Source organism: Mobula hypostoma, chromosome 10, assembly GCF_963921235.1.
Source record: "Mobula hypostoma chromosome 10, sMobHyp1.1, whole genome shotgun sequence".
Taxonomy (NCBI): Eukaryota; Metazoa; Chordata; class Chondrichthyes; order Myliobatiformes; family Myliobatidae; genus Mobula; species Mobula hypostoma.
In genome coordinates, this window is record NC_086106.1 from 43,716,341 (window position 1) to 43,738,444 (window position 22,104).

General features: G+C 46.6%; 1 protein-coding gene across 4 annotated transcripts in view; it reads left to right on the forward strand.

The window, feature by feature from the left end:
• brwd3 (bromodomain and WD repeat domain containing 3) overlaps positions 1-22,104 on the forward strand; it is a 278,952-nt gene that overhangs the window by 194,870 nt on the left and 61,978 nt on the right. For all 4 annotated transcript variants that reach the window (XM_063060431.1, XM_063060433.1, XM_063060432.1 and 1 more), the window contains exons 30-31: positions 20,228-20,383; positions 20,517-20,637. In XM_063060431.1, the coding sequence (XP_062916501.1) occupies positions 20,228-20,383; positions 20,517-20,637 (277 nt within the window). The remainder of the gene's footprint in view (positions 1-20,227; positions 20,384-20,516; positions 20,638-22,104) is intronic.

Here is a 22,104-nt window from a genome sequence, read left to right on the forward strand (position 1 = left end):
TTCTCCCACAAAGTCAATGTCACATCTAGTTTATTATCTCATCTTGAACGCCAAGAGACTGAACCTTTCTGACCAGCCTCCCATATGAGGCCTTGTCAAAGCCCTTGCTAGAATCCATGTAGACAACATCCACTACCTTTACTTCATCAACTTTCCTGCGAGCCTCCTTAAAAATCTCTGTAAGATAGAACCTAGAGCAGCAGACCACAGGAACAGCTGACCATGCATGCACTACCCACAACACCAATATAACTAATTACATCTGTCGAAGTGATCCTTATACCTCAAATTCCTGCCTGCTCATGTGCCTGTCTAAATGTCTTTTAAATTGTGTTATCGTAGGTGGTTCCACCATCTTCCCTAGCAGTCCACTTGAGGAACCTACCTCACTCTAAAAACCTTGCCTCAGTCATGTCCTTTGAACTTTTCCTTTCTCATCTTAACCAATGTTCTCTCCAAAGCCTGCACATCCTTGCTCTAATGCAGTGACTAGGACAGCAGAAAATGCACATGATGTGATCAAGCCAAAGTTTTATACAGCTACAACATAACTTTCAAAGTTAATGCTCAATGCCCTGACTCAGGAAACAAAACATGCACACATTTCTTTACCACCGAGCAACTTGTGCGGCCACTTTCAGGAAGCCGTGGACTTGCACTTCAAGATCCTTCTTTACGCCAGCCCTCCTTAAGGCCCTGCAGTTAACTGTACTTCCCTTAGATATCTGAATACCCAAGATGCATCAACCCACATTTGTCCAGATTAAACTCCACCAGCAATTCTCCACTCAAATTTCCAAGTGATCTATCGTACTGTACCTTTTGACAATCCATCCACAACAATTTGTGTCAAACTTAATAAGACCACCTACATTTTTATCCACATCATTTTTATTCGCTATATGAAATATGAAGGTAAGCTAGCCAATAATATAAAATATCGGACCACTGGAAAATGATGCTAGAGAGATAGTAATGGGGACAAAGAAATGGCAGACAAACTTAGTAAGCATTTCGCGTGAGTCTTCACCGTAGAAGACAGGAGCAGTATGCCAGAAATTCAAATATGTTAGGGACAGAAGTGAGTGTTGTTACTATTACTAAGAAGGTATTTGAGAAGCTGCAAGGTCTGAAGGTAGATAGGTCACCTGGACCAGATGGACTACACCCCAGAGATCTGAAAGAGATAGCTGAAGAGATTGTGGACACCTTACTAGTGATCTTACAAGAACCACTAGATTCTGGAATGGTTCCAGAGGACTGGTAATTTGTCACTCCACTCTTTATGAAGGGAGGGAGGCATTGCATAGGCCAGTTAGCCTGATTTCAGTGGCTGGAGTCCAGACTTATTCAGTAGGTCACAGAGGATGTACCAGATTGTGCATAATGGATTAGTTTAGTGACCTTCTCTCCACCACTAACTCAAGAGTCCGGATTGTAGCCAAGGACAGATCCAACCTTTTTGATGAGTTTATTTAGTCTTTTTGCATCACCAGCACTGATGCTTCTCCCCCAACATAAAGCTGCAAAGAGGACTGCATTTGCTACAACAGACTGGTAAAAGATCTGCAACATCCTGCTGCACACATTGAAGGATCTAAGCTTCCTTAGAAAATAGAGTCTGCTCATCCCCTTCTTGTAAACAGCCTTGATATTGATTTTTCAGTCAAGGTGAACACCCAAGTATTTGTACTCTTCCACCACCACAACTTCTTCTCCCAGAATGTATACAGAACTCTTCTTCTCTGTGGATTGCCACCTTGTCGTGGTGGAGAAGCTTGTGTGGTCTTGAGATCTCGAGAGCGATGCTATCTGGAACTGTGTTCCTGGTAGGGTCACCCATGGCGGTAAGGTCGAAGGTGAGGTCCCTGACAAAGAACAATCCAACCAAGACCTCAACGGTGGAACAGGTGGACGAAGGCTGCAACAAATCCATCAGCTCCAATCGTCGTGGTTTCCATGCCATTGGAATCAGTCAGTTGATTTGTGAAGTATCGTGTGCTTTTTGGAGTGCAGCATCAAGTACACGTTAAACAAATTCACGGACAGGCATCTTCGCTCTGTGTTCGACAGAACTCTTCTTCCTAAGATCAGTCACCATCTCCCTGGTTTGGCCATTCAGGAGCAGGTGATTCGTCCCACACCACTCCACAAACTTGTCTACCAGTCCTCTGTATTCTGACTCCTGCCCATCTCTGACACACCCAACCACCACAGAGTCATCAGAAACTTCTGTAAGTGACAAGAGTCAGAGTTACACTGAAAGGACAATCCCTTGTGGTGCTCCAGTGCCACTCACCACCATCTCAGACAGAGAACTACCCAATCGTACAAGCTGTGATCTGTCAGGTAGACGTTAATCCAGGAGATAGTAGTTTTGTGTACATCCATCCTTTGCAACTTCTTGCTCAGAAGTAGTAACTGGACTGTATTGAAGGCACTAGAAAATCAAAACATGTGATTCTCAGAATGCCACCAGCATCAGCCAGGTGGGAGTGAGCTCTCTGCAACAGGTAGATGATGGTATCATCCACACCCACACGAGATTTGCAGGCAAACTGTAGAGGATCCAATGATGATCTTACCTGTAGTCCAAGGTAAGTCAAGACCAGCCTCTCCAGCACCTTCAATCACATGAGATGTGAGAATAATTGGTCTGTAGTCGTTAAGTCCAGATGAAGTCGCCTTCTTGGGTACAGGAGGTTTTCCATAACACCAGTATCTTTTCCTGACTCAGACTCAGATTGTAAAGGTGCAAACAGCTGGCTCGCACAGGCCTTCGGTACCCTGGGGCTGATACTGTCCAGTACAGCAGCCTTGCCTTGATGTAGTCTCTCCAGCTGTCTCTTAACCTGACCTGCAGTCACAGTCAGGTTGGGGAGGGTGGTCATCCGGAGGCAGGATACTCAAAGGTTGGAGGGCTTTGGAACACAAGCACTCACTAGAGGGGAGGGAGTGGTGGAGGGAGAAGGCTTTGGGGGCATGGAGAGTGTGTGGTCTGGGCAAGTGAGGAAGGGGACAGCAGGAGGTCTCATGCTGAACCTGTTGAAAATCAAGTTAAATTCGTTGGCCCTATCCAGACAGTCCTCGATCTTCCTTTCCTTAACCTTAAAGTCTTTGATCTGCTTCATGCCCGACCACACATCCCTTATGATGTTCTGCTGGAGCTTGTACTCCAGCTTTGTACTCTCTCAGCTTTGCCCTCAGTTCACTCTGTACTTGCTTCAGTACTTGTCTATCGCCATAACTAAAGACTTTCTTCTTCCTATTCAAAAGTTCTTTCTGACCACTGATGATCCTGAAGATCCAGGACTTCCTGTTGGGAAAGCAGCACAGAGTCCTGGCTGGCAAGATGGTGTTCTCACAGAATTTGATAATGTCCTCCCTGTGTGGCTCACACAAACACATCCAGTCAGTCCTCTCAAAGCATTCTTGCAGTGCCTCATTAATATCCTGACTCCACCTCCTTACAATCCTTGTTGACACAGGCTGCTGCTGGACAACAGTCAAGAAAGCAGGTGTTAGCAGATCTGCCAAGTGAGGGATTTGCATACAGAAGGTCCAGTGTTCTACTGTCCCATATAGGGCAGCTGACATATTGATAAAATATTGGTACAGTTGCCTTGAGAGAAACTTGATTAAAATCATGTTTAAAATTATTAAAACCCCCAGTAACACTCACTCAGCTCTGTGGTCACAAGGATCATTACAGAAAATCTTACCTACCAAATGCAATAAGCATATAGAACAGTTCATCTCTGTGCGACAGGAGAACACACATCAGAGTACAATAGTCTCTGTTTTATTATTTCATAAATTTTAATTGCACATTATTAGATATTGGTAAATTATACTGTATATTATTCTGTACCTTATTATTGGTTAAGTATGGACACAGCTGAGTGTGTTTTTAAATGTTGCCACTGTAACAAAAGAATTCCTAAGCTCCAGAACCTGGGCCTTAGCATTCAGATCTGCAGCTGGATCTTCAATTTCCTCACAGACAGGACCCAGACTGTAAAAATAGGGGAAAAGCTCTCCCCTGCAATCACTCTGAGCACCGGTGCCCCACAAGGCTGTGTACTCAGCCATAAGACCAGAAGACAAAGGAGCAGAAGTCAGCCATTCGGCCCATTGAGTCTGCTCTGCCATTTTATCATGAGCTGATCCATTCTCCCATTTAGTCCCACTCCCCCGCCTTCTCACCATAACCTTTGATGCCGTGGCTACTCAGATACCTATCAATCTCTGCCTTAAATATACCCAATGACTTGGCCTCCACTGCTGCCCGTGGCATCAAACTCCATAGATTCACCACCCTCTGACTAAAAAAATTTCTTCGCATTTCTGTTCTGAATGGGCGCCCTTCAATCCTTAAGTCATGCCCTCTCGTACTAGACTCCCCCATCATGGTAAACAGCTTTGCCACATCCACTCTGTCCATGCCTTTCAACATTCGAAATGTTTCTATGAGGTCTCCCCTTATTCTTCTAAACTCCAAGGAATACAGTCCAAGAGCGGACAAACGGTCCTCATATGTTAACCCTCTCGTTCCCGGAATCATTCTAGTGAATCTTCTCTGTACTCTCTCCAACGTCAGCACATCCTTTCTTACATATGGAGACCAAAACTGCCCACAGTACTCCAAGTGAGGTCTCACCAGCGCCTTATAGAGCCTCAACATCACATCCCTGCTCCTATACTTTATTCCTCTAGAAATGAATGCCAACATTGCATTCGCCTTCTTCACTACCAACTCAACCTGGCCCTTGTGGCTAAAGGGATGAGGGGGTATGGAGGGAAGGCTGGTACAGGGTTCTGAGTTGGATGATCAGCCATGATCATACTGAATGGTGGTGCAGGCTCGAAGGGCCAAATGGCCTACTCCTGCACCTATTTTCTATGTTTTCTATCTTAACCTTAAGGGTATCCTGTACGAGGACTCCCAAGTCCCATTGCATCTCAGAACTTTGAATTCTTTCCCCATTTAAATAATAGTCTGCCCGTTTATTTCTTCTGCCAGAGTGCATAACCATACACTTTCCAACATTGTATTTCATTTGCCACTTCTTTGCCCATTCTTCCAATCTATACAAGTCTCTCTGCAGACTCTCCGTTTCCTCAGCACTACCGGCCCCTCCACCTATCTTCGTATTGTCAGCAAACTTAGCCACAAAGCCATCTATTCCATAATCCAAATCGTTGATGTACAATGTAAAGAGAAGCGGCCCCAACACGGACCCCTGTGGAACACCACTGGTAACCGGCAACCAACCAGAATAGGATCCCTTTATTCCCACTCTCTGTTTCCTGCCAATCAGCCAATGCTCTATCCACGTATGTAACTTTCCCGTAATTCCATGGGCTCCTATCCTGTTAAGTAGCCTCATGTGTGGCACCTTGTCAAAGGCCTTCTGAAAATCCAAATATACAACATCCACTGCATCTCCCTTGTCTAGCCTACTGGTAATTTCCTCAAAAAATTGTAATAGGTTTGTCAGGTAGGATTTTCCTTTAAGGAAGCCATGCTGAGTTCTGCCTATCTTGTCATATGCCTCCAGGTACTCTGTAACCTCATCCTTGACAATCGACTCCAACAACTTCCCAACCACCGATGTCAAGCTAACAGGTCTATAATTTCCTTTTTGCTTTCTTGCCCCCTTCTTAAATAACAGAGTGACATTTGCAATCTTCCTGTCTTCCGGAACCATGCCAGAATCTATCAACTTTTGAAAGATCATCACTAATGCCTCCACAATCTCCACAGCTACTTCCTTCAGAACACGAGGGTGCATTCCATATGGTCCGAGAGATTTATCTACCTTTAGACTATTCAGCTTCAGAGTACTTTCTCTGTCGTAATTGTGACTGCGCACACTTCTCTTCCCTGCCACCTTTGAGTATCCAGTGTACTGCTGATGTCTTCCTCAGTGAAAACTGATGCAAAATACTCGTTCAGTTCCTCCGTCATCTCTTTATCTCCCATTACAATTTCTCCAGCATCATTTTCTATCGGTCCTATATCTACTCTCACCTGTCTTTTACTCTTTATATACTTGAAAGGGCTTTTAGTATCCTCTTTGATATTATTTGCTAGCTTCCTTTCATAGTTAATCTTTTCCCTCTTAATGACCTTCTTAGTTTCCTTTTGTAAGCTTTTAAAAACTCCCCAATCCTCTGTCTTCCCACTAATTTTTGCTTCCTTGTATGCCCTTTCCTTTGCTTTAACTTTGGCCTTGACTTCTCTTGTCAACCACGGTTGCATCCTTTTCCCATTCGAAAATTTCTTCTTTTTTGGAATATACCTGTCTTGCACCTTCCTCACTTCTCGCATAAACTCCAGCCACCGCTGCTCTGCCGTCTTTCCCGCCAGTGCCCCTTTCCAGTCAACTTTGGCCGGTTCCTCTCTCATGCCACTGTAATTTCCTTTACTCCACTGAAATACCGACACATCAGATTTCGGCTTCTCTTTTTCAATTGTCACAGTGATACTCAATCATGTTATGATCACTGCCTCCTAAGGGTTCCTTCATCTCAATCTCTCTAATCACTTCCGGTTCATTACATGGGACCCAATCCAGTACAGCCGATCCCCTAGTGGGCTCAACAACAAGCTGTTCTAAAAAGCCATCTCGCAGACATTCTACAAATTCTCTCTCTTGAGATCCAGTGCCGACCTGATTTTCCCAATCCACTCGCATGTTAAAATCCCCCACAATTATCATAACACTGCCCTACTGACAAGTCTTTTCTATTTCCTGTTGTAATTTGTAGTCCACATCACTGCAGCTGTTTGGAGGCCTATAAATAACTGCCATCAGGGTCCTTTTACCCCTGCAATTTCTTAGTTCAACCCATAAAGATTCTGCACCTTCTGATCCTATATCACCTTCTGATCCTATATCACCTCTTTCTAATGATTTAATATCATTTCTTACCAATAAAGCTGCATCTCCCCCTCTGCCTACCTTCCTATCCTTCCGATACACCGTGCATCTTTGGATGTTCAGCTCTCAGAGACATACATCCTTTAGCCACGTCTCAGTGATGGCCACAATATCATACCTGCCAATCTGTAGCTGTACAACAAGATCATCCACTTTATTCATTATGCTGCGTGCATTTAAGTATAACACCTTAAGACCGGTATTTGGTACTTTTCGCTTTGATTTCACTGCCATTTTATTGCACTGCAACTCATCCCAATGGCTACAAATTTGCCCCATTACCTGTCTGTCTTTCCTGACATCTTTACTGCTCACTATCTTAGATTTATTTCCCTCCGCTCTGTCATTCCGGTTCCCATCCCCCTGCCAAATTAGTTTAAACCCTCTGTAACAGTTCTATTAAACTTTCCTGCCAGAATATTGATCCCCTTCTGGTTCAGGTGTAACCTGTCCTTTCTGAACAGGTCATACTTCCTCCAGAAGTGATCCCAATTATCCAAGAAACTGAAGTCCTGCCCCCTGCACCAGAGTCTCAGCCATGCATTCATCTGCTTGATCCTAGTATTCTTGCCCTCGCTGGTACGTGGCACAGGTAGCAATCCCGAGATTACTACCCTTGAGGTCCTGCTTCTCAGCCTCCTTCCTAACTCCTGGAAATCTCTGTTCAGGACCTACTCCTTTGTCCTATCTATGTCATTGGTACCAACATGTACCAAGACAACTGGCTGCTCACACTCCCCCTTCAGAATATCCAGGACCCGATCCGAGACATCCTGTACCCCGGCACCTGGGAGGCAACACACCATGCGGGTACCTCTATCAGGCTCACAGAATGTCCTGTCCATTCCCCTGACTATGGAATCCCCTATCACTACTGCATTCCTCTTCTCCCTCCTTCTCTCCTGCACAACAGTGCCAGGCTTTGTGCCAGAGACCTGGTCACCGTGGGTGTCCCCTGTCAAGTCATCCCCCTCAACAGATTCAAGATTCAAAATTCAAGATTCAAAAAACTTTATTGTCATTCTAACCATACATCAGCTCTGCAGGGCAGAATGAGACAGTGTTTCTCAAGGGCAGTGCAATCATAACATAACAAACGCAACACTAAATAATAAACATTAACAATAAATAGTAAAACACAACAGCCACATATCAGTTAAAATCAGTTATAATTGTCCAGTGCAAGTAAAAAGTGTCCAAAGCAGAGTCAGGTGGAGCAGCTATTTAGCAGTCTGACTGGCTGTGGGAGGAAGCTGTTTAGTAGCCTTGTGGTTTTAGTTTTGATGCTCCTGATGGCAGAAGAACAAACAGTTCATGGAGAGGGTGTGAGGGGTCTTTAATGATGTACCGTGTCTTCTGGAGGCATCGACTCTGAAAGAGGTCTTGGACAGAAGGTAGGGAGACCCCAATAACCTTCTCTGCTCCCCTAACCACCCTCTGCAAGGCTTTTTTGTCGACAGCACTGCAGCTGGAGTACCAGGTTGTGATGCAAAAGGTCAACACACTCTCAACCACGCCTCTGTAGAATGTAGTTAAGATATTAGTGAGGAGTGATGCTTGTTTAAGCTTTCTCAGAAAGTGCAATCTCTGCTGGACCCGTTTCACAATCCCAGTGGTGTTCCTGGACCAGGTGAGATTGTCCGAGATCTGCACCCCAAGGAACTTGATGTTTTCCACTCTCTCCACTGTGGAGCCCCGGTGATGCTGAGGGGTGTGTGCTCAGGCTGAGACCGTCTGAAATTGACGATCATCTCCTTGGTTTTGGTGACATTAAGCATCAAGTTGGTATCCCTGCACCAGCTCTCTAGGTGTTTGACCTCCTCCCTGTACATAGTTTCATCATTTTTGCTGATGAGCCCCACCACTGTGGTATCATCTGCAAATTTAATGATCCAGAACAAGATATTTGGTGCTGAGGGGGACAGCTACAGGTGTGCTCTCCACTATCCGGGCATTTCCCTTCCCTCTCTTGACAGTGACCCAGTTTTCTGACCCCTGTAGCCTAGGGATGACTACCTCCCTGTAGCTCCTGTCTATCACCTCTTCACTTTCCCTGATAAGCAGTAGGTCATCAAGCTGCAGCTCCAGATCCCTAACATGGTCTCTGAGGAGCTGCATCTCGGTGCACCTGGCGCAGATGTGGCCATCAGAGAGGCTGGAGGTCTCCCAGGATTCCCACATCTGGCACCCCGAACAAAGCACTAACCCTGCAGGCATGCTATCTAATTCTACAGGAATGAAACAGGAAAAATAAGTCTACTCACCCACTTACCTCGCCAAACAGATGAACTTTTTAAACCGTTAGCTTGTACTGTTAGCTGTGAGAGCCCTGCTGTTCCTGTCTGTCCGGGCCGATTCACGAAGGGGCGGGGGGGGGGGAGAAAAAAAGAGTTGGTTCTTCGCTCTCGCTGCTTCCCGTTTACCATTGAAGCCAAAGCCCTACACTCTGCTACCGCTCACTCTGCTGCCCGCTCCGACAGCACCCTGCTGTACTCACTGTACACCCATGATTGTGTAGCTGAGTTTCCATCAAACTCAATATATAAGTTTGCTGATGACACAACAATTGTAGGCCGAATCTCGGGTAATGATGAGTTTGAGTACAGTGAGGAAATTAAGAACCTGGTGGCATGGTGCGAAGACAATAACCTATCCCTCAACGTCAGCAAGACAAAGGAATTGGTTGTTGACTTCAGAAGGAGAAGCGGACCGCATGACCCAATTAACATCGGTGGTGCGCAAGTGGAACAGGTCTAAAGCTTTAAGTTCCTCGGGGTCAATATCACAAATGACCTGACCTGGACCAACCAAGCAGAGTCCACTGCCAAGAAGGCCCACCAGCGCGTTTACTTCCTGAGAAAGCTAAAGAAATTTGGCCTGTCCCCTAAAACTAATTTTTATAGATGCATCATAGAAATCATTCTTCTAGGGTGCATCACAACCTGGTATGGAAGTTGTCCTGTCCAAGACCGAAAGAAGCTGCGGAAGATTGTGCACACAGCGCAGCACATCACACAAACCAATCTCCGTCCTTGGGCTCACTTTACACCGCATGCTGTCGGAGCAGTGCTGCCAGGATAATCAAGGACACCACCCACCCAGCCAGACACTTTTTGTCCCTCTTCCCTGCAGGAGAAGGCTCAGGAGCTTGAAGACTCGTACGGCCAGATTTGGGAACAGCTTCTTTCCAACTGTGATAAGACTGCTGAACAGATCCTGACCCGGATCTGGGCCGTACCCTCCAAATATCCGGACCTGCCTCTCGGTTTTTTTGCACTACCTTACTTTCCATTTTCTATTTTCTATTTATGATTTATAATTTAAATTTTTAATATTTACTATTGATTTGTACTCCAGGGAGCGGGAAGCGCAGAATCAAATATCGCTGTGATGATTGTACGTTCTAGTATCAACTGTTTGGTGACAATAAAGTATGAAGTATTATTATTATGGATGAGGTTTCAGGGTACTCAGAGGCACATGATAAAATAGGACAAATAGTAAAGTTTCCTTGAGAGGAAATATTACTTGACAGATCTGTTGGAATTCTTTGATGAAATACCAAGCAGGATAGACAAAGGACAGTCGATGGATGTCGTTTACTTGGATTTTCAGAAGACGTTTAATAAGGTGCTGTACTTGAGGTTGCTTAACAAAATAGGAGCCCATGGTACAACTGGAAAGATACTACCATGGACAGAAGATAGGCTGACTAGCAGTAAGCAAAGAGTAGGGATAAAAGAGGCCTTTTCTGGTTGGCAGCTGGTGACTAGTGGCGTTCCACATGGGGGGGGGTGCAGTATTGGGTTGCTGCTTTTCACATTATACTGTAATATCAGTGATCTGGATGACTTGAGTTAATAACTTTGTGGCCAAGCTTGCAGACGATATAATAATAGGTTGAAGAAACAGGGAATCTGCAAAAAGACTTAGATAGATTGAGAGAATGGACAAAGAAGTGGCAGATGGAAGTATTGGGTCAAGTACTTTGGTAAAAGGATTAAAGGTATAGACTTTTTTTTCAAACGGGGAGAAAATTCGGAAATCAGATAAAACATAGAAAAATAGGTGCAGGAGTAGGCTATTCGGCCCTTCGAGCCTGCACCACCATTCAGTATGATCATGGCTGATCATCCAACTCAGAACCCTGTACCAGCCTTCCCTCCATACCCCTTCATCCCTTTAGCCACAAGGGCCAGGTTGAGTTGGTAGTGAAGAAGGCGAATGCAATGTTGGTATTCATTTCTAGAGGAATAAAGTATAGGAGCAGGGATGTGATGTTGAGGCTCTATAAGGCGCTGGTGAGACCTCACTTGGAGTACTGTGGGCAGTTTTGGTCTCCGTATTTAAGAAAGGATGTGCTGACGTTGGAGAGGGTACAGAGAAGATTCACTAGAATGATTCCGGGAATGAGGGTTAACATATGAGGACCGTTTGTCCGCTCTTGGACTGTATTCCTTGGAGTTTAGAAGAATAAGGGGAGACCTCATAGAAACATTTCGAATGTTGAAAGGCATGGACAGAGTGGATGTGGCAAAGCTGTTTACCATGATGGGGGAGTCTGGTACGAGAGGGCATGACTTAAGCATTGAAGGGCGCCCATTCAGAACAGAAATGCGAAGAAATTTTTTTAGTCAGAGGGTGGTGAATCTATGGAGTTTGATGCCACGGGCAGCAGTGGAGGCCAAGTCATTGGGTATATTTAAGGCAGAGATTGACTGGTATCTGAGTAGCCAGGGCATCAAAGGCGGGGGAGTGGGACTAAATGGGAGAATGGATCAGCTCATGATAAAATGGCAGAGCAGACTCAATGGGCCGAATGGCTGACTTCTGCTCCTTTGTCTTCTGGTCTTATGGCTGAGTACACAGCCTTGTGGGGCACCGGTGCTCAGAGTGATTGCAGAGGAGAGCTTGTCCCCTATTTTTACAGTCTGGGTCCTGTCTGTGAGGAAATTGAAGATCCAGCTGCAGATCTGAGTGCTAAGGCCTAGGTTAACTTGCAGTCTGAGTCGGCCCTGTACCTGCAGTATTTTATGAGGGATGACCGCATTGAAACCTATCAAACATTGAAAAGCCTAGACAGAGTGCATATGGGGTATGTTTCTTACAGTGGATGAGTCTAGGACCAGAGGGCATAGCCTCAAAATAGATGGACATCCATTTAGATGGGGCAAGTGACGCTGAGTGAAGTTATCCCCACTGGTTCAACAGGCTGATGGTCGAAGGGTTCCTGAGCCCGGTGATGTGAGGCCGAAGGCTCATACGAACATAAGAAATAGCAGGAGTAGGCCATCTGGCTCATCGAGCCTGCTCTGCCATTCAAGAAAATCATGGCTGATCTGACCATGGACTCATCTCCACCCACCTGCCTTTTCCCCCACAAGCCTTAATTCCCCTACTATGCAAAAATCCACCCAACCTTGTCTTATAATATATTTACACAGGTAGTCTCCACTGCTTCATTGGGCAGAGAATTCCACAGATTCACCACTCTCTGGGAAAAGCAGTTCCTCCTCATCTCCATCCTAAATCTACTCCCCCGAATCTTGAGGCTATGTTCCCTAGGTCTAGTCTTACCTACCAGTGGAAACAACTTTCTTGCCTCTATCTTATCTATCCCTTTCATAATTTTGTATGTTTCTATAAGATCTCCTCTCATTCTTCTGAATTCCAGCAAGTACAGTCCCAGGCGATTCAGTCTCTCCTCATAGTCTAACCCCCTCCTCTCTGGAAACAACCTGATGAACCCCCTCTGCACCACCTCCAAAGCCAGTATATCCATCCTCAAGTAAGGAGACCAGAACTGCACGCAGTACTCCAGGTGTGGCCTCACCAGTACCTTGTACAGTTGCAGCGTAACCTCCCTGCTCTTAAATTCAATCCCTCTAGCAACAGGCCAACTTCCCATTTGCCTTCTTGATAGCCTGCTGCACCTGCAAACCAACCTTTTGTGATACATGCACAATCACTCCCAAGTCTCTCTGCACAGCAGCATGCTGCAATTTTTTACCATTTAAATTATTTTCCATTTTTCCTTCCCAAGTCGATGACTTTGTAATTACCAACATTGTACGCCATCTGCCAGACCCTTGCCCACACACGAACCTATCTATCTCTCCACACCATCACATCAGATACACCCGGGATCAGACACAGAAAGAATCTTCCTCCACACCGTCATATCATATACACCCAAGGCCAGACAGAGAGAATCTCCCTCCCACTGCCTCATCAGATATAGCCAGGGTCAGACACAGAGAGAATCTCCATACACAATGTCACATCAGATGCATCCGGAGTCAGGCAGAGCGAATCTCCCTCCAGACGGTCACATAACATACACCCGTGGTCAGACACAGAGAGAATCTCCCTCCACACCATCACATCAGAGAAACAGGGGTCAGACACAACAGCTGAGGCAAGACACAGAAAGAATCTCCCTCCACATGTCACATCGGATACACCAGGGGTCAGACACACAGAGAATCACCCTCCACACCATTACAACAGATACACCTGGGGTCAGACAGTGAGAATCTCATTCCACACATCGCAACAGATACACCCGGGGTCAGACACAGAGAGAATCTCCCTCCACACCGTCATATCAGATACACCCTGGGTCAGACACAGAGAGATTCTCCTTCCTCACCGTCACATCAGATACAGCCATGGTCAGACACAGAGAAAATCTCCCTCCACACCTTCACATCAGATCCACCTGGGGTCAGACGCACAGAGAATCTCCCTCCATACCGTCAGATCGGATACACCTGGGGTCAGACACGGAGAGAATCTCCTTGCACACATTCACATCGAAGGAGCTGTTTGATATATTGGAGGAGCCTAGCAGTATGTCGGAGGAGCTGTGCTGCCTGCTACTCAAAAGCACTGAAGTTGGTATGGTATAACCATGGGAGATTGTCGCGGACTTCTTAATACTCTGTTGGACAGTGATAATGTAAGTTGCTGCAGGCCTGTAACCCTTGTCTGGTGGAGGGACAGTCAACAGACCAGACCAGGCCCGGCAGCAGAGCCTACAAAACCCGGCGACGGGAGTGAGGAGCCCAACGAACAGTGGTGCTTCTACCACCAGCGGTGGGGCACAGAGGCCCGCCGCTGCAGACCACCCTGCAAATTCCTGGGAAACACCAGAGCCAGCAGCCGCTGATGGCTACGGCGGCTGGCCATCAGGACAGCCCCCTGTATGTCTGGGACAAGCAGTCAAGTCGGTGCCACTTTTTGGTCGACACCGGAGCGGAGATCAGCGTTTTACCTCCAACGAGTTACGACACCTGTAACAGAGAACTGGGACCCACCCTGAGGGCCGCAAATGGCAGCACAGTACGAACCTACAGCACCCGCACAGTGTGGCTACAGTTCAGCTCCAGCCGGTTCACGTGGGACTTCACACTGGCCACCGTGGCCCAACCACTCCTGGGAGCGGATTTTCTGCGAGCCCACAGCCTGCTGGTCAACCTGCAAGGGAAGTGATTAGTTCACGCCATGACTTTTCAAATGTTCTCCCTGGGTGAAGCAAAGTTGCCAGCTCCACACCTGGACTCCATCACGCTGTCCATTGACGAATTCACCAGGGTCCTGGAGGATTTCCCATCAGTACTGACACTGCAGTTCACGGTAGCCATGCCCAGACACAGAGTACAGCACCACATCCCAACCCAGGGACCACCCCTCCAAGCCCGTGCTCGAAGGCTTCCCCCGAACAAGCTCTGACTTGCGAAGGAGGAGTTCAAGAAGATGGAGGAATTGGGGATCATATGATGGTCCGACAGCCCATGGGCCTCCCCTCTGCACATGGTACCCAAGGCAACGGGGGGCTGGAGACCATGTGGTGACTACCGCAGACTGAGCGAGGCTACAACGCCAGACCGCTACCCTGTGCCGCACATTCAAGACTTCACAGCAAACCTACACAGCGCAAGGATCTTTTCCAAGGTAGTCCTCGTCTGGGGATACCATCAAATCCCGGTACATCTGGACGACATCCCCGAAAAAGCACTCATCATTCCTCCGAATGTCGTTCGGTCTAAAGAATGCTGCAGACGTTCCAGCAGCTAATGGACGCGGTGGGACGCGACCTGGACTTTGCATTCATCTATTTGGACGACATCCTCATCGCCAGCAGTAGTCATCAGGAGCATTTGTCCCACCTCCACCAGCTCTACTCCCACCTGAGCGAATTCGGCCTCACAATCAACCTAGCCAAATGCCAGTTCGGACTCGACACCATCGACTTCCTGGGCCACAGGATTACTAAAGACAGGGCAACCCCGCTGCTCGCCAAGGTAGATGCGGTCCGCCACTTCCCCTGACCCAACACAATCAAAGGCCTGCAGGAATTCGTGGGTATGGTGAATTTCTACCACCGTTTCCTCCCTTCAGCAGCCCGAACCATGCGCCCGCTGTTCACTCTGATGTCGGGTAAGGGCAAGGACATTACCTGGGACGAAGAGGCCGCAGCCGCTTTCGTTAAAACCAAAGAAGCCTTGGCAAACGCTGGGATGCTAGTGCACCCCAGAACGGACGTTCCTACTGCCCTCACGGTGGACGCATCCAACACAGCAGTCAGTGGAGTGCTGGAACAACTCATCGAGGGTCGCAGGCAACCCCTCTTCAGCAAACACCTACGACCACCGGAACCCAAATACAGTGCTCTCGACCGAGAGCTATTGGCACTATACCTGGCAATCTGGCATTTCAGATACTTCTTAGAAGGTAGGCCCTTCACCGCGTTCACAGACCGCAAACAGCTTACCTTTGCGTTCACGAAGGTGTCCGACCCCTGGTCATCCTGCCAGCAGCGACATCTGTCCTACATCTCCGAGTACACGACGGACATCCGGCATGTCTCGGGAAAGGACAACGTCATGGCGGACGCACTTTCCAGACCGACCATACAGGCCCTGTCCCAGGGGGTGGACTATGCAGCGCTGGCAGAGGCACAGCAGGCAGATGATGAGATCCCTAGTTACAGGACTGCAGTCTCCAGTTTGCAGCTTCAAGACTTTCCCGTAGGCCCAGGTGAGAGGACCCTACTGTGTGATGTAGCTACCGGCCACTGGCGCCGGCGGGTTTTCGAATCCATTCACAACTTAGCGCACCCCTCCATCAGGACAACCGTTCGGCTGCTCTCCAACAGGTTCGTTTGGCATGGACTTCATAAACAGGTCAGTGAATGGGCCAAAACGTGCATGCAGTGCCAAACAGCCAAGGTGCAGCGGCACACCAAGGCTCCGCCGCAGCAGTTTGAACCCACCCGCCGGAGTTTCGACCACATTCATGTAGATATTGTGGGGCCCCTGCCAGTGTCGCGAGGAGCGCAGTACCTCCTAACTATGATAGACTGGTTCACCAGATGGCCAGAGGCAGCCCCGCTCACCAACACCACCTCCGAATCCTGCGCCCGAGCACTGCTCATAACCTGGGTAGCCCGCGTCGGGGTACCAGCCCACATTACCTCCGACAGGGGTGCCCAGTTCACCTCCAGCCTGTGGTCAGCTATGGCCAGCCTTTTAGGATCACAGCTACACCACACAAATGCCTACCACCCACAGTCGAACGGAATAGTGGAACATTTCCACCGTCACCTGAAGTCGGCTCTCATGGCCCGCCTGGAGGGGCCTAACTGGGTGGACGAACTTCCCTGGGTCCTGCTCGGAATCCGCACGGCGCCCAAGGAGGATCTGCACACCTCGTCGGCTGAGTTGGTGTACGGCGCACCCCTGGTCGTCCCAGGAGAGTTCATACCAGCCCCAAGGGAGCAAGAGGAAAACCCGCAGCAGTCCTGGACAGACTACATGAGAGGATCGGTAACCTGGCCCCCATACCCACTTCACAGCACGGACAGAGCCCCCGATCTGCGTACCCAAAGACCTGCAGAACTGTAAGTTTCTTTTTGTACGACGGGGCGGACACCGGGCACCACTACAGCGGCCCTACGAGGGGCCGTTTAAGGTGATCAGGAACACTGGGGGGAGAGAGGAGGTTTTCACGGTGGACCAACTCAAACTGGCCCATGTGGACTTGGCGCAGCTGGTCTAGATTCAGGCACCGCGACGCAGGGGCAGACCTCCCAAACAGAGGCCGATCCAGACTGTGGACATTGGGGGAGGTTACGCCGGTTCTGTGGGGGATTATGTGGCGACCCACTTTCTAGCATACACAAACCGGCTCACGAAACAGCGCGCACTGGCAGAGAGGCCGGCCCCAAAAAGGGCGCCAGGCCATCTTCACTAGCAGGGGAAAAATCCTGCACGTGGAAAGGGTCTGGGAATATGCTTTCCCCACAGCAGTCCCGCCCAGGGAGGGCGGGAACGGGAAGGCTTTAAAGCAGGCCGTGAAGTTTGAATAAACCTCTTCCATCGCAACTCTAACTCACCGACTACGTGTGGTTATTTTAGCGCTGTGTAGCACACTGCTACAATAGCATATTTGTCTGGAATTTTGAAGAATATTTGCATCATATTATTTAATGTGCAATTGAAATTGCAAGTAACTCATGATTTTTAAATTATATTGCTCTTTTTTTTACCATGAACTTACCCTCAATTTAGTGATCTGTAATTTTTCCCTGTAATTTACATTTTGGGGTTTAATAAAAAGAATAGCAGTAATTGTGGAATGTTTCACACTTAATTAGTCTTTAATATTCATACAGGTTTCCCCCACCATCCGAAGATAGAGCGTTCCTATGAAATGGTTCGTAAGCAGAAATGTCGTAAAGCGAAGAAGCAATTACCATTTATTTATATGGGAAAATTTTGTGAGCGTTCGCAGACCCAAAAATAACCTACCAAATCATGCCAAATAACACATAAAACCTAAAGCAACAGTAACATATAGTAAAAGCAGGAATGATACAGTAGAATCATTGGATACAATAGCCTATATAAAGTAGAAATACTTTATACTTTATATACTTTGTATGAAGTAGAAATACTTTTCTACAATCATTACTGCACTGTTCTCCGTAGCGAAAATCTCACGCAAGCGCCATCGGCAGCAAATCTCACGCAAGCGCTTTCGGCAAAAACATGGCGCAAGTGCTCTCCAGTAACCTTTAAGCTATGAAGCTGCCAAATCATACCAAATAACATGTAAAAATTCACAGCCTGTATAAAGTAGAAATAATGTATGTACAGTGTAGTATCACTTACCGGAATCGGGATAGCGCCGAGCACACTGATGAAGATGGTGTGTTAGACTGAGTCGTCACAGGTTGGGGTGGTGCAGTGGCCCCCACTTTCCAGGCCACCAACCGATACCGATCCGCGAAGCATGCAGGGGTAACGGGGAGGCACACAGCACATCTTTAAGAAAAAAGCCAAAATTAGCATGCTAATTAATTAGGTGCCGCCCGGCATGTAATTGTTGGCCCAGATCAGTGCCGATTTCCAATTGCATTGTCTCTGATCTGGGCCAACAATTACGTGTCGGGCGGCACCTAATTAATTAGCATGTTTATTTCAGCTATTTTCTTAATGATGCCTCCTGGCTACTGCTGCATTCTCCGCGAATCAGTATCTGTCCATGGCCTGGGGTTTGGGTAGGTGGGACACTGGGGTGTCATCTCATCATCGTCTGTTTCCATTAGGGTAGGCAGGTCATCTTCTATCTCTGCCCGCCTTGATGTCGAAGGTCGAGGTTCGTCGTCTGCTGTGGCTGATGTGGAAGGCTTGCTTGACTGCTGAGCCTCGCGCATTTTTCCATCACACAGTTCTTTGTAAACACTCAAACCATCTTGCAAATATCCCCTAAACCTACGTACCCTTTCAAAATTAAAGTCATGCTTCATCATTGCAGCAAAAATCTCACGCAGTTGCCTCACGTTCATTTCGCTAATGAATTCAATTTCGGTTGTTATCCTTTTTTCTTCCAATTGCATCAGCTCTTCATCTATCAGTTCTTGGTCATGAGATGCCAAAACCTCTTCAACATCATGTTCGTCAGCTTCCACAAGCCAAACTTACCTTGTCCTTGCTTCGTTTACCACGATCAAAATGCTTAATTCTGTCTAGTTTTATGCTAAGTGTAACACCCTTACGAGCTGTTTTAGGCTTTTCGGATACCATAGAACTCATCTTGCAAACGACTGCTCACAGGCAGGTGTTTAAGCAAAATGCCGGCAAGTGTGCTGTTCCGTATCTGGGGGAGAGCGGCTGCCCAGGACGCGCACTGCTTTTTTTTCGTAACAGTGAAAACACCTTCTGAAAGCAGAAACAGGTAACTAGTGTCGGTCTTTCATAACAGTGAGGTTTCATAAAGCGAACGTTCGAAAAGCGGGGGACACCTGTATCTCTCTTCCAAATATATTGGTAAAAATTTAAATATATAGCTGCAATTCGTCTGTTCAGAAGTTTATGCGTCACGAATTCATGTAGCTACAAAATAGATGAGATTCAACTTTATTGTCATTGTGCCAAGTACAGATACAAAGCCAATGAAATGCAGTTAGCATCTCACCAGAAATGCAAAGAATAGTGTTATTTACGAAATAACTGTGAATAAAAAGTAAGTGCTACAGCACACAAATATAAAAGTACTGAGACAGCACAATATGGGTGCAATACTGCTTAGCGCTGTGATGTGAGGTTCAGCAGAGTCACAGTGTCAGGGAAGAAGCTCTTCCTGTGCCTGCTGGTGCAGGAGCGGAGGCTCCTGTCGCACCTGCCGGAAGGGAGGAGAGTAAAAAGTCCATGATTAGGGTGAGATGTCTCCTTGATAATGCTTTTCACCCTTCCCAGGCAGCGTTTATGGTAGATGTTCTCACTGGTAGGCAATTGGGTGCCGATAATCCACTGGGCAGTTTTCACCACACGCTGGAGTGCTTTGCGGTCCGATACGGGACATTGCCGTACCACACTGAGATGTAGTTGGTGAGTATGCTCTCAGTGGTACAGCGGTAAAAGTCCGTCAGTATCCTAGACCAGTGGTGAACTTCGTTGATGCTCCGCAGGAAATAAAAGCGCTATTGCACCTTTTTGATCAGGATGGAGGAGTTCAGGGACCAGGTGAGATCCTCAGAAATGTGGACACCAAGGAATTTGAAGCTTTATACATGCTCCACTACAGCTCCGTTGATGTAGATAAGGACAAAATAGGTTCAAATTTGCAATTCATTTAATTCTTGCTGCAGTTTAGTGTTCATTTAATACAACATGAAAGAAATACTTTGGAATCTAAGTGAATTGATTATTTTTTATTAACTCCAATATGCAAAACTACTGTCTTCTTAAGCAACTTTGTATATACTTTTGCAGCTGCCTATCCTGAAGAAATTGGTGCTAGTGTTCCTGTCACTGTTGAAGAGCTTAAAGGCTTGTTATATAAACCCGAAGAAGGTGATTGGGGAGCCCGTTCTGCAGCTGAAGAATGTGAACGCATCATTCAGGGAATTGATCAACTCCTTACACTTGGTATAAGTTTAATTTCTAATTGTCGGCTTCATTGGTGTGCAGGAACATAAAACATTGTGGTTCAGTTGTGGATTACTTCAGATGTTTGGATATGATTTTCTGAAAACTTTGCATATTTGACTTGCTTTAACAGAAATAGCTCTGCCGTTTTGTGCTCCAGTGGATCTCCATGCATATCCATTGTACTGTACAGTGGTTGCGTACCCAACAGACCTGAGCACTATCAAGAAGAAATTGGAAAACCGATTTTATAGGTAAATGTTTATTTTATTGGTGAAATTTTTTAGCTTCTTGATGGTGAAGTTTGATTAGTTTCCTAACAAGATTTGGTAGAAATAGTAATGATATAATGAGCCCCCTTCAGAGAGGTGATAGCGATTTCTCATGAGGTATGTTAACTACTGACCAGAATAGAGAGGGTGACCTGAACTTTTAATTACAGGCTAAGCATGGTTGTTGTGAGGACCTGTAAGGTGCTTGATCTTACTGGTCACTACTGTCAACTGTACATTATTTCTTGCTGACTGTCAGATAAACTATCAAAGTTGGGCTTTGGCAGAAAGCCATTCCAGGTGGTTCATAAATATCTGAAATAGCTGATTGCTGAGTTTGCTAGTGAGAGCCCATTCAGAATACCAATTTTCCAATTATGTCTTAGAAACATAGAAAACCTACAGCACAATACAGGCCCTTCGGCCCACAAAACTGTGCCAAACATGTCCATACCTTAGAAATTACCTAGAGTTACCTGTAGCCCTCTATTTTTCTAAGCTTCATGTACCTATCCAAGAATCTCTTAAAAGACTCAATCGTATCCACTTCCACCACTGTTGCAGCAGCCCATTCCATGCACTCATTACTCTGTGCATAAAAAAACTTACCCCTGATATCCTCTCTACCTCCAAGCAGCTTAAAACTGTGCCCTCTCATGCTAACCATTTCAGCCCTGGGAAAAAACCTCTTACTCTCCACACGATCAATGCCTCTCATTATTTTGTACACCTCTATCAGGTCACCTCTCATCCTCCGTCACTCCAAGGAGAAAAGGCCAAGTTCACATAAGGCATGCTCCCCAATACAGGCAACATCCTTGTAAATATCCTCTGCAGCCTTTCTATGATTTCCACGTCCTTCCTGTAGTGATGTGACCAGAATTGAGCACAGTACTCCAAGTTGGGTCTGACTAAGGTCCTATATACAATGGTATACAAAGGTTTGGGCACCCCTGGTCAAAATTTCTGTTACTGTGAATAGCTAAGCGAGTAAAAGATGACCTGACTTCCAAAATGCATCAGGCTTGTTTAGATGTTCCTTTGCAAACTTCTGACGCTGAATTTTGTGGTGAGGATGCAGGAAAGGTTTTCTAATGATGACTGTTCCATGAAGGTCATATTTGTGCAGGTGTCGCTGCACAGTAGAACTGCACCATCACTCCAGAGTCTGCTAAGTCTTCCTGAAGGTCTTTTGCAGTCAAATGGGGGTTTTGATTTGCCTTTCTAGTAATCCTACGAGCAGTTCTCTCAGAAAGTTTACTTGGTCTTCCAGACCTCCACCATTCCTGTTAACTGCCATTTCTAAATTACATTACGAACTGAGGAAACGGCTACCTGAAAATGCTTTGCTATCTTCTTATAGCCTTCTGCTTTGTGGGCATCATTTATTTTAATTTTCAGAGTGCTAGGCCGCTGCTTAGAAGAGCCCATGGCTGCTGATTGTTGAGA